This window comes from Abrus precatorius, unplaced genomic scaffold, assembly GCF_003935025.1.
Source record: "Abrus precatorius isolate BTA unplaced genomic scaffold, Abrus_2018 Scaffold10, whole genome shotgun sequence".
NCBI classification, from domain to species: Eukaryota; Viridiplantae; Streptophyta; class Magnoliopsida; order Fabales; family Fabaceae; genus Abrus; species Abrus precatorius.
In genome coordinates, this window is record NW_020874292.1 from 2,902,736 (window position 1) to 2,914,758 (window position 12,023).

General features: G+C 34.2%; 2 protein-coding genes across 5 annotated transcripts in view; one reads left to right on the top strand and one right to left on the bottom strand.

The window, feature by feature from the left end:
• On the top strand, window positions 1-5,995 carry LOC113869605 (zinc finger CCCH domain-containing protein 43). The gene is made up of 6 exons (XM_027506028.1): window positions 1-842; window positions 1,340-1,405; window positions 2,825-2,944; window positions 3,066-3,341; window positions 3,848-4,117; window positions 4,877-5,995. Exons 1-6 carry the CDS (start codon window positions 300-302, stop codon window positions 5,078-5,080), a joined length of 1,479 nt encoding a protein of 492 aa, XP_027361829.1. The 5' UTR covers window positions 1-299; the 3' UTR covers window positions 5,081-5,995.
• A 2,463-nt stretch (window positions 5,996-8,458) lies between these two features.
• LOC113862803 (callose synthase 10) overlaps window positions 8,459-12,023 on the bottom strand; it is a 52,890-nt gene continuing 49,325 nt past the window's right edge. For all 4 annotated transcript variants that reach the window (XM_027496032.1, XM_027496013.1, XM_027496023.1 and 1 more), the window contains 8 exons: window positions 11,392-11,505; window positions 11,206-11,294; window positions 10,942-11,100; window positions 10,415-10,517; window positions 10,047-10,166; window positions 9,799-9,849; window positions 9,475-9,657; window positions 8,459-8,850 (listed from right to left, as the gene is read on the bottom strand). In XM_027496032.1, the coding sequence (XP_027351833.1) occupies window positions 8,614-8,850; window positions 9,475-9,657; window positions 9,799-9,849; window positions 10,047-10,166; window positions 10,415-10,517; window positions 10,942-11,100; window positions 11,206-11,294; window positions 11,392-11,505 (1,056 nt within the window). In that variant the 3' untranslated portion in view covers window positions 8,459-8,613. The remainder of the gene's footprint in view (window positions 8,851-9,474; window positions 9,658-9,798; window positions 9,850-10,046; window positions 10,167-10,414; window positions 10,518-10,941; window positions 11,101-11,205; window positions 11,295-11,391; window positions 11,506-12,023) is intronic.

Sequence of the window (12,023 nt, forward strand, 5' to 3'; positions counted from 1 at the left end):
GGTACCAAATGTGAAATGTCCCATGGTGGCCGTATTGAAATACGTAGTGTGATGGGAAGGTACATGCACCCATATACAACACAAGAGACTGCAAAGTACAAATAAACACACCATCCCCGTTCACCTACAAAATGAGCAACACTATGATTTCACACACACTTGTTCATTCTCGTTTTTCTGATTTTCCCTAATCAAAGTTACGACCCTTTTTTCTTCTCCTTTCTCTCTCTGTCTTATTTGTTTCAACGATCAATTTCCCCATTATTAGGGTTTTTAATTTGAAATGTGGAGGGACAACAATGGAGCCCTTTGAATCCGAATCAGTTTCTTCCTCCGCCAAAGACCCTCAATTGGGTGAACCTTCTTCCCCTCTTTCCCACCACGATCACGATCACGATCCTCAAGCCCCAGATCTCAATCACCTTAATCAGGTTGACGAAGCGCTTGTGGGGGAGATTCAGAACAAGTTGGATTTGAAGGATGGGGGTGAAACTGATGATAAAGGTTCGAACTTTGTAGCTGGGGGTGAACAGTTGTGTACTGAAGTTGCTGAGCCAGAAGATGGTAAGGGACAGGGGTTTGATGATGATGGTGATGGTGATGATGGTTGGAATGGTGGTGACGAGGGGTGTAATTGGATTGAGAATGTGAATGAGAGTGGGAGTGATAAGGTGGGTGGAGATGTTGATGGAGTGGAGAACAAGGATGAGAGAAACAGTGGTAGAACACAACAGTACCCGTTGAGGCCTGAAGCTGAAGACTGTGCATTTTATCTCAAAACTGGGACTTGTAAATTTGGATTCAATTGCAAGTTCAATCATCCCGTTAGGAGGACGAACCAGGTATCACTGTCTCTTCCTTCTCTCTCTCTCTCTCTCTCTATATATATATATATATATATATATATATCACACTATTAGTAATTAATTATTATGTAAGCTTGCATTAAATGTTTGGTTGAAGAGTGAAGACTGTAAGTTTGATTTGAAGGACTGCTACTAACTGTTCATCATGACTGGTAGTCAATAGTCAGTTGTGATTTCTGAAGAAATTGCTTCGTGATATGCTTTTAAATGTCTTTTGGGTTTCCTTTTTTCCCATATAGTTTGCCAAAACTTTATAAAACAATTCTCTTTGGTGAGGTTTCCCATGTGGGATTTCTTTAAGAACTTTTGCCAGGGTATAAAAGAAAGGAGAAAGTATTATCTTTAAGTTGGAGCTATATGATGATTGAGCATCAATTTGCATCTCTTGGGCATTGTTAAAATGGAAACATCTTATGCCATGTTCACTTCTTTAAAGCTTCTTCTGAGTTTTGATGTTTTAACTCTAAATGAAGGCTATGAAAGAGAATGCGGGGGAAAGAGATGAACCTGCTGAAAGATCAGGCCAGACAGAATGCAAGGTATTGTCAAAATTATTTTGTTAAATTTAGTTTTTTTTTTTCTTTTCTTTTGGGTTTCTCATAGGTTTCTTCCAAAGGAGAGAATCTAGCCCAAAGCATTGTCTGGCACTAAATATAAATGTCTATTGTAGATGGGTTTGAGCCATGGTTTGCCATTTTCTGGAAGACTAGCCCTTTCCACTTGACTTAACTCCCATTGGTTTGCAAACATTAGGTTTAATATTGTATCATCTGGTTTTTTTAACGTAGTCTTATAAGTTGATGTTAAGGTCTCAGAATTTTAGATATCAATATCTCACATATTAATATGAGAGACTAACTTCAAAGATGACTGAGGTAGTCCTCTGGAAATACCATGAAATGGAAAAGCAAAATAAGTAAAACTGAAATTAAAAAGCCAAAAGGGTCCCAGACAACCTACCAGACCTCCCAAGTCCCAATATTCTCTCAGAACTTGCCTATCCCAAACAGACTCCTAATGATCCTTTTAATTTCCCCTTGCCTGCTGATTCAAAATCATTTCCCTATGATTCTCTCCATTCACAATTTGCTTACTGTTCTTGTGTAACAGACTTTGCTTTTGTCACATTCCTTCCTATGGTCATTTATCCATTTTTCCCAAGTGATCCATCCTTTCTGTTAGGCCCATTCTTTCTCGTAAATAGTTTTGCTAAGGGTGTTTCAGTTGATCACATTTATTTATTAAAATGCAAGTTTCCCTGCCCACGGTATTTTCTGTGGAAGATTGAGTAAGGTTAACACAAGGAGGTTTATTCAGGCATGTGACTAGTTACACTAGGTCATTGATTATTTGTATGTCATGCATTGAATTTTGGGTACTTTTCATGCTATTTCTCATTTAATCCCTGTGCCATTAAGGGAGAATGGATTTGACTAGTTAATGTAAACAGTCACCTACTCTTTGACTGAGTGAGTGATATAATCATATAAAAAGTATTATTCTGTTTTAGAATTCTTGATCAATATGCAGAAGCAACAGAACTCAATAGTTGTCAGGGGGCTGAGAGTTAAGTGATCTTTTTTTGTTATACATTTTCAGATTAGGCATTGGTATCTGCTATCTATGTGGTGTCCATTAACCATGGATCATGGTAAAGAAAAGAGAAAATTCTACCATGGACTGGTCTATGTTTGGTCATTGTGAAGCTTTTCCCTTTTTTTGGTTTTCTGTTGTTTTGTTTTTTCTTGTTTTCTTTTCTGTGCTCATACTGGCCTAGCTTTACTAAGATGAAAAATGATTTTATCTCATTACTAAATTTGGGATGAAGCATGTTTGTATATGGTGTATATGTTTAATCTCTTTCTTGAGTCATGTCTTTGCATGTCATACTAAATGTTACTATTTATTACAAGCTCATAACAAACCCTTTCTTTTGTTGTTTCCTGATGTTATGGCAGTATTATCTAAGGTCTGGGGGATGCAAGTTTGGAAAAGCTTGTAAGTTTAACCACACAAGAGGAAAGTGTACAGCATCTCCAATTGTAGAGCTTAACTTCCTTGGCTTGCCTATTCGTGTGGTATAACCTGAGTTTCTTACTAAGCAAGATATGCTTAAAGTTTGTGTATACTATTTTTTTGTCTTTACATACTGTCTGAAATACTTATCCCTGAAATTTAATGGGTTGTTTTACATGACAGGGAGAGAAAGAGTGTGTCTATTACATGCGCACTGGCTCTTGTAAGTTTGGGGCAAATTGCAAGTTTAATCATCCTGATCCTACAACTGTTGGAGGATGTGATTCTCCTTCAGGGTATAGTAATGGAACTTCTATTTCATTACAAGGTGTATCACAATCATCTATTCCCTCGTGGTCTTCTACTAGAACATTAAATGAATCTGCTCCTTTGGTGCCAATGATACTTTCACCTAATCCAGGGGTTTCTCCCCAAAATTCTGAATGGAATGGATATCAGGTAAATTAATAGATTCAATGCCAATAACTTTCTAGCTAGGGACATTCTATTACGTTACCAGTACATGATGGCAAATTAGTCTGCCAATTTTTTGTTGCATGTTATGTTCTCTGTTCATGCAAATATATGTTGGATCCTGCCACCAGCTTGCTGTTACACACTTGTCTATATATTCCCAGTGTTTGTATTATTTGTACAGTGAATACTGAATAGTGGAATGAGTTATAAGTTATTTTAAGGATTGAGATATATATGCCCATCATTAGTTACTTAAAATTTATAAGTCATAGATTGCTTTCTTTCTTTAGGCTCTATTTTCTCTCCTTTTCCTCTGCTTTTTCTCATTTTCTCAGCCTGTTTTTTATAAATCCTCAGCCTTCTTATTATTCATTATTTTGATGCTTGTCTTGATTCTTATGGGGCTTGCTTTGAGTTGACTATTCTTCCTGTCAACCCTAAATTGTGATTATTTTCCCAGCATTTTGATCAATTTGTGATTTGTACAGGCGCCTGTTTATCTATCTGAGAGGACTCTTCACCCTCCTTCGACATATGTCATGAACAACCCAGCTATGGAAACAAACGTTTATATGCACCATCAAAATCAAATGCCAGTTGAAGAGTTTCCAGAAAGGCCTGGTGAACCTGAATGCAGCTACTTCTTAAAAACTGGAGATTGCAAGTTTAAATCTAATTGTAAATTTCATCATCCCAAGAATCGGATTGCAAGGTTACCTCCATGCAACCTCAGTGACAAGGGTCTACCATTGAGACCAGTAAGTTGTTTTATTCTGCATTTTTGCTTGCACAAAGATTGTAAAAAATGAATTTCATTTCATTATTTATTTATTTATTTTCCTGAGCTAGGAAGAATTAGAATGGGAATTATTTTTCTAAAATAAAAATGCCATAGCTTTAATAGCTTATTCTTACTTTTATTGCACAGTGTGTGTTTAGTCTTCTCTTATTTTCATATTGAAAGAAATTATTTCATGAGAAATTTAGTACACAAAAGCTGTTGGTTCCGAACAAAAAAGAGGTTTTGATGTGTTCACATCATGCAAAGCTGTTGGTTTCAAACAAGAAAAGGTTTTACCATGTTCACATCATTCAAATAATGTTTGAGTGAAACAAGAGCATTCTGTTTCATAATAATTGTATCATAACAATTTTTTTAAGTGCTGCTTAAGCTTAGATAGGTGGAAATAGCAATGATTTTGTATGAAAAAAATCCACCCGATATTTAACCATACTTTTAAGTGTGTACTAAACTGATCTAGAAGCCCCTTTTTGGTTGATATGCATGCCTTCGTGTACTTGTGTTCAAGTTTCTCGCAAGTTATAACCTGTTTTAGTTGTGATGTGGTGCAAATCTAAATTCTTTAAAATGGAACTAACAGTTATGCAATCTAGAGATTATTAATTCTGATTTGGGAAACACTTATTCCTTCAGGGTTTTTTTTTTATTTGTCATGACACAACAAAATTGACTTGCGAGTTTCTCTGATCTATATTAAATGTGTTATGAAATTCAGGACCAGAATGTTTGCACGCATTACAGCCGTTATGGAATTTGCAAATTTGGACCAGCTTGTAAGTTTGACCACCCCATAAACCCACCACCCTCATCTATGCCTGGACTTGATCAACAATCCTCTTTCACAAACTCAGCAAGTGTTGAAGTGGCTGAGATGGGTGCAAATGGAGGTGCCAGTGATGCAAATCAGCAGTCTGTGTAAACATTCTCTCAAGGATTTTCTGGCTTTGAGTATGCTTATCACCCATAATTTGTAATTTTCTTCTCAAACTTGATAAATTTATTTAAATTCACTAGTTATGCCTAATGAGGCACAAGCTTTGCAGAATAGCAATCAATATATATATATGCCAAATAGAAGTTTTATTACAAGTAACATAAGCTTTGGTAGATTATCTTTTGCTTCTGGTTTGTTTTCTTTCACTTGGATTATTATTAGACTATGGTCGGGCTGGTGTAAGATGGGTATGAATGTGGATTTTCATGTTTTTGTATGGTGGTTGCCTATTGAATTATGAACTTCGAGTAATGCAAGAGAAAACTGTGCCATAGGTTTAAATAGCATGCGATAGCAGTGCTATAGTACCTTCATGGAGCGTAGCGGCCCCTGCCCGCTCCAATCACCACTGTTGTAGAGCACTTCACGATTGCAGCTGGAGCGGCGCAAAACACAAGCTACTTTCGCAGGATTTTGAGATCGTCGTTTTTGCAGACGGCGTAAAAGCCGTTTCCGGCCCTATTTTTGTACCATTTAAATTGGTTTTCCATAATGGGGACTTTGCCTCCCCTTTTCATTTAACCTGTTCTGATTCCCTTTCCCTCACCATCTCTGTGCTCCCACTCTGACAAAAACCCACACTCCTGCGAGCCTCTTGAAGTCTGAAAGTTATGGCTTCATCCACTCGGCTACAAGGCATAACACCAAGCTCAGCCATTGGAAGGTTGTTTGACTCCTTGATTTTGTTGTTATTGACGAGTGTTTAGCTCCCAATTCAAACTTTTAATCATTAATTATGAATGTTTTCAATGTTTCATTTTTTTTAATTTTATTCTTCAGCATGTGGACAGTATAATTTAAGCAAGGTTAATAGATTGGTCATTTAACTTTGTTTTGTTTCGATTTAGTTTTTTTAACTTTTTTTTTAATCACTTAACTTGTAAAGTGTTTTAAATAAGTCATTTTTTATTAAAAATGTCTCCCTTAAGAATTATTAAAAATAAAGTATGTTTTAACAAAAAAATTTATTGTCTCTTTCTTTTTTTGTTATTTTCTTGCCTTTCATCCTCCTTTTAACTTCCATCTAAGTATTCATCACATCTTTCTTTCTCCTTTGGAAATCTAACCAAACAAAAAATCTCTCTCTCCTTTTGCCTTTCATTTATACTTTTTTGTCTCTTCAAACTCTAAACTAAAAAAAAAAAAAAAAAAATGTTTTTTTTTTTTTTAGTCTTCCTTTTATCCTCATTCACACCTTCACATCCCATTTCCTAGTTCTCTTTGAATTTTGACAAAATCTTTTCACTTTTTTGGTGAATTTGTAGATTGAGTTTTAGGATTGTATGAGAAAATGGGGAGTGAGGCAAGGGTGGTGATGACTTTTTCTCCTATGATTCTAAGGCCCAATCAGAAAATCTAATAGAAAAAAAAAATTGTTAAAGTTTGAGGGGAGGAGAGGATGGGTTGTAGGGACCTAAATGAGAGATAAAAGAAAGAAGAAAAAGAAGAGTAAAGAGAAGATTCTTTTAGGAGTTCAAAGGGAGAACAGGTCATGGAAACATAAATGAAAAAGGTAAGAGGATGAAAAAGAAGAAAAGAAAAGGAAAAGGAGAATAGAAACATGAATGAAAGGTTAGAGGACGAAAAGAAGGAGAGAATTTTTTTTGTTGGAGTTCAAAAGGAAGAGAGTGGTAGAGGAAAAACTGGTCATGAAAGTGTGAATAAAAAGGTAAAAAATAAATAAAACAAAAAAAGATAGAGTTTAAAGAGAATAAAATGTCATTGAGAAGTAAGAGGAAGAAGATGAAAGAAGAGAAAATGAAGCTGCTAAAAAATTTATATTTTTGTCAAAGTTTACAAGAAGAAAGAAAATAAACATAAAAAAACTATTTAAAATAGTTTTATAAATTAAAGGACCAAAATGAGACAGTTAAAAACTAAATTCAAATAAAACTGAAAGCTAATGGACTAATGTACTAATTTTACTTATAATTTATGTTACGTGTATATTAAAACTTCAAAATAGCAATCATACCAATTGGTTATTTGGGTAAGTGTTCAACTAAAATGATTAGTAAAAATTATGATAGAAAAATTAGGTGATTTTGTAGTGTTTTACTTTAAAAATTAAAATTTCATCTCCGCATTTGCAATGATTGTGAAGTGTCAAACCGTGGTTTTTATGCTTTATCTCGACTTATTTATTCAGTAGTCATCACTGTTGGCTGGCTTAGTTTAGTCCTGGTTTGCATGCTTGTTGGCTTGGCTTCAAATATAAGTCTACAAAGAAACTAATATTTAACCGGTTATTTTAATGAGTCTAAAGAATATACAATACAAAATATTAATAAATGTTAAATTTTAGTTAAAAATTATATCATTTAGTTTTATTAATGTATCAAATTCTGTGATTTTTAATAAAAAAAATTATCATGTATCAGTTTTTATTTTATGATGCACACATTAAAAAATTTATATTTATAAATTTTTGCAATAAAAATGGAGTCATCACTCATGCTTGTAATTTTTTAATGTCTTTTATCTCATTCATTTTCTTACATTTCATATATTATTCGTCGAATAAATAATATAAAAATCCCGCAAAAGTAATATAAGAAGAAACGTTGGCAGTATTGATTAATGAAAAGCGCAAGTTAAGCTTTTGAAAATATGCAATTAATTTTTGCCACTTTATTCTTCCTTTTTTTAGTATCTATAGAGCAAATTGTAGGTATATTAGTTTTTTTTTTTCCAAAATTTTCGTTAGATTTTTAAAAACAAGAGTTTTGTTGAACTTATCCCTTAGACACTTTAACCAAATAAAAAATATTTTTATTTATTGAAAAGAACATATTTATTGTATTAAACTTTTACCAATATAATATTTTTTAATTAAATTTTACTAATATTAATTCCTTGAATTTTGCCCTAAAATCTGTAGTTGACATTTTCTAAATGCAATTTAATATTTGCATTTACTTCTATTTAATCATGTAAGTTTATTTTGGCACATTTTTTTAGAAATTTTGGACGCGGGGAGACTGGAATTCTATGGATATTGGAAAAGCATTGCTTTGCAGATCACTCAATGGTATTGAACTACTGAGCTCCTGAAAAGATTGTCATTAATACAGTTTTCACGAATGTTATTTCATGCAAATTAGCATTTTCAGAGTCAGAGGCAAGAGCCCCTCCCCCTTTCTTTGTGTTGGTTTTACAGCTAAACCATAGTCAATCTCTGATATGGCCGCTCAGTTATGAGTACATGCATTCAAGTGGCGTTGACCTCAAATTTCATTGTAAGTAAAGTGCCTAAGACTGATGATCAAGACAAAATGTATAATGGTGGAAACCGAACCTCTGAACATGGCAAAGCTAACACACCGATTAAAAAACTCGTCTTTCCTGTTTTTTCTCTTACATTAAATGTACAACCAAATCACGATATGCTACAAGATAATATAAATCTAAAATATACAAGAACCCTGCAGGGATACAATGTTAAATGACAAAAAACGTTAAGCCTCAACATTAGCTTTATTTCCAGCAAGGATGAGAGAGATTTCAAGACCACGGCTAAAGGCTTGATTAAAGAGAAGGCGAGACTGGAAAGTGGAAATGAATGGAAACCAAGATAAAAATGCTATTGGTGCAAAAATGATCATACCCATTCCGGCATCATACATTCTGGCAAACTCGCGTACAGAGTCCCACAAACCAAGACTCCAAACTATCTTCTTCCATGCAATTGCCAGCTGAAAAGAGTAGAAAATCTCAACAATGTTAAGAGTGGGAATTAACGTCAAATGCCAGCAATGACAAAAGTTCAAATAATTAAAGTAGTAATGATTAGTCATTTTACAGAAACTAATTCTATTCGGACCTTTGGCAAAAGACAGTTAGACGATCCAATAGCATTTTCTTACATGTCCTTTTTCAGATATCAAGAAGAACAAATACTTAGCCATAGCATTTTCATTCTCTACTTAGCTACACCTTAAGTTGCGATAAAACCATCCTTAAAGCACCATACTTTATTATAAAGTTTCAAATGTACTCCCCATTGGAATTTCTATGGTACACTGTTATTGGTTCTTCGTGATGGAACCTCTGTATCACACCCTAACTAATCCTTACCGTTTGGAAGTATTATGGACTTAGGATGCATGTGGATAAATCTCAAGGCAGAACCCAGTAGGCCATGCTACAGGGCATAAAAAAACTAAGGGCACCATGGGAACTTCCAATAATTACATCATGCTGTGTTAGGACTGAGAGGTTGTCTGACACAATCCCATGTTGATTCAATGCAGACAGTGGCATCTATTAGATCCTAAAATATCACAAAAAATATCATACAAAAATAAATCAGAACTCACACATAATATTCCCCATCCGGTAGGGATAAATGCAAGGATGCTTGCAAAAAGGTCTGCTATTGACAGTTGAGTAAAGGCAACAACAAGACACACTGCTGCAACAAGGCCTATAGCTGCAAGTCCCTGTGAAAATCGCAACACTAGCTGAAAATCGGCTGATTTCTTTGGGCTGTAGGTAAAGATCTGCAAAGAGAGGAAATATCAGAATCCTAAGAAAGGGGTGTGCAAAAAAGTTTAAAAGGGAAAGATAAAAATAAACTAAAAATTTGTCCACAAAATGAGAAAATATATAAAAAAGATTAAATTATCAGGAAATGTTCAAACCTTAAATATCAAAACAATTCCAACCAAGACAACCCATGAGAAACCATATACCTACAAAATAGAAAAGAATCAGAATCTAAGAGTCGAATATTTGCTTTATATTAATGAAATATTGCTAGAAGCTATAAGCCTTTTCACATACACATAATTAGTACAGCAACAATGCAGAAGTTTTATATTATGTTTTTATTGTTAGGACTATGTAGATGATGAATATGTAATCCATAGATAAAGACTGAAAAGTTTACCGCAAGTGATGTATCTTTTCCGGTAAGATGTAGCTTATACACAACACCATATTGAAACAAGAAGAACCTTGCACTCAAAATTGTCTCTAAAATACGACCCCTCAAAGTTTGGATATGCATCTGCAGAATGAGCAACAGTCATTAGACATTAGTAGTTAATAGTGGCAGCAAGGCTATTCTAGCATGCTGAATGTGCAAACAACATCGGTTATATATGTAGAGAATGTATCAAATGAGAAGACTTTTTAATGTGAGGGATAAACTTTAACTACTAGATTTAATCATAAACGGTTAAAATAATAATGTGAAGTAGTACATTCTGACCCCAAAATCATACAAACAAGTCCAGTGAAAAAATCAATGTTCACCTGTTCCTCGTCCCACCAAGACTCCCAACTATTTTCTCCCTTTACTCCTACTCCTCCTTTGTATAGAAGCCAACTAGTCCAATCATCAAAATCTTCCACAGTCCTGTTTACCAGCAAATCAGATTAGAAAGATAAACACTAGTTCACACCCTGTCATATAATTTCATCATCATTCCATAAACATGAAACGGTCCACTTAGAAATTAAACTGCAACAAAATTAAAATCAATAACAGCTACTTTATTCATCTTAGTATACAAATTTGTCATAGTTTGTTCCATCAACAATAAAGTCATCAAAGTGGTCTTTCAATTTCAATTTTTCTTTTAATATCAGATGGGTCATTCAATGTCACTTTTGACATCAATTAGTATCAAAAGTTAACATTGAAGGAACATTTTTTAAATATTAATCATAGGAGGACCAAAATAACATTAATATTTTTTGGAAGACCTAAATAGGTGTTTACTATCATGAAAATATAACATTTTAATCAATGAAAGTAACAATGACAGCAGGAAACTTACTTTTGCCACTCGAAACCAGAGGGATTGAAAATGTAAGGAGCAAAAAGCCAAGAAATGACAAGAAACCAACTGCTAAGAGTTAGCAAAACATACGTAACAGCACCTCCCTCCGCATACCCATATGCAATATAAACTATTAGTAGTAGTGCCACTTCAAGCCTGTGGTGTTGCACATAATTAATGAGATCAATGTAATGCAGTTTGCTTCAAGCTCAACCAAAACAAGAAGAAATTATAAATCAACAAGTAAAAAATATTACTCACGCTTTGACAAAGTGGCTCCTTGAATATAGTCTGTAATTTTCAGCAAATTTTATGTGACGGACAACAAAGCCTCTACCAGTTGCTCGATACTATGGTAAAAACGTCAAACACATATCTAAGTAACTCTGCAATATCTAAATAGAATTTTCCACACACACACACACAAAGAAATTACAAGAAATTTACTTTTGCACCCCCATGGAGAATAGTACGCCCAAAATAATGAGTTCTAGTTCCCAATGAGAACGTGAAGAAGACAGAACACAACTGTAGTTGCATGGTGATGAAACTGAAAACAGCCTGCAAACATTTTCATGAGCCAGACAATAATTAGGCCATAAATGAAGAGGAAATATAGGTTGATATTTTATGAAGAAGACTTCACAATCATGAGTTAAAGAATTGTAGGTTCAAGAATAGGGAAGAAGGAAAAGGAAGAAAGACAGCTTAAAGTAAAAAACTGAAAATATATTATGGTAGATGTAACAATTACCCAATACTCATACATTACTAATTAAGTCATGTATTAGTATTACTAGTATAATAAAATCTCACCTAGTGGGATAAGGCTTGCTTGTTGTTGTGTACTAGTAAGTACAAGCCCGTCCCCACTAATAGAAATAAGCTAAAAGCCTAATTAAACCCTGAAAGGTAGTTCAAGATAAGAGGGCCCAAAGTTTATAAGTATTTTGGTCAAATTCTTAACCATGTAGGAGATCCTAACAACACCCAAGATGAGACATATGGAGTGTGAAGTTTGTAAGAATAGACATCGGCAAATGGCTCTAAAATTAAGACTAGATACTTCTTGGTACCAT

Bases quoted from the DNA above. Each gene is read 5' to 3' on its own strand.
- LOC113869605 (XM_027506028.1), top strand. From the start codon at position 300: ATGGAGCCCTTTGAATCCGAATCAGTTTCTTCCTCCGCCAAAGACCCT. The intron at 843-1,339 runs GTATCACTGTCT...CTCTAAATGAAG, and splicing joins CCGTTAGGAGGACGAACCAG to GCTATGAAAGAGAATGCGGG. The intron at 1,406-2,824 runs GTATTGTCAAAA...ATGTTATGGCAG, and splicing joins CAGGCCAGACAGAATGCAAG to TATTATCTAAGGTCTGGGGG.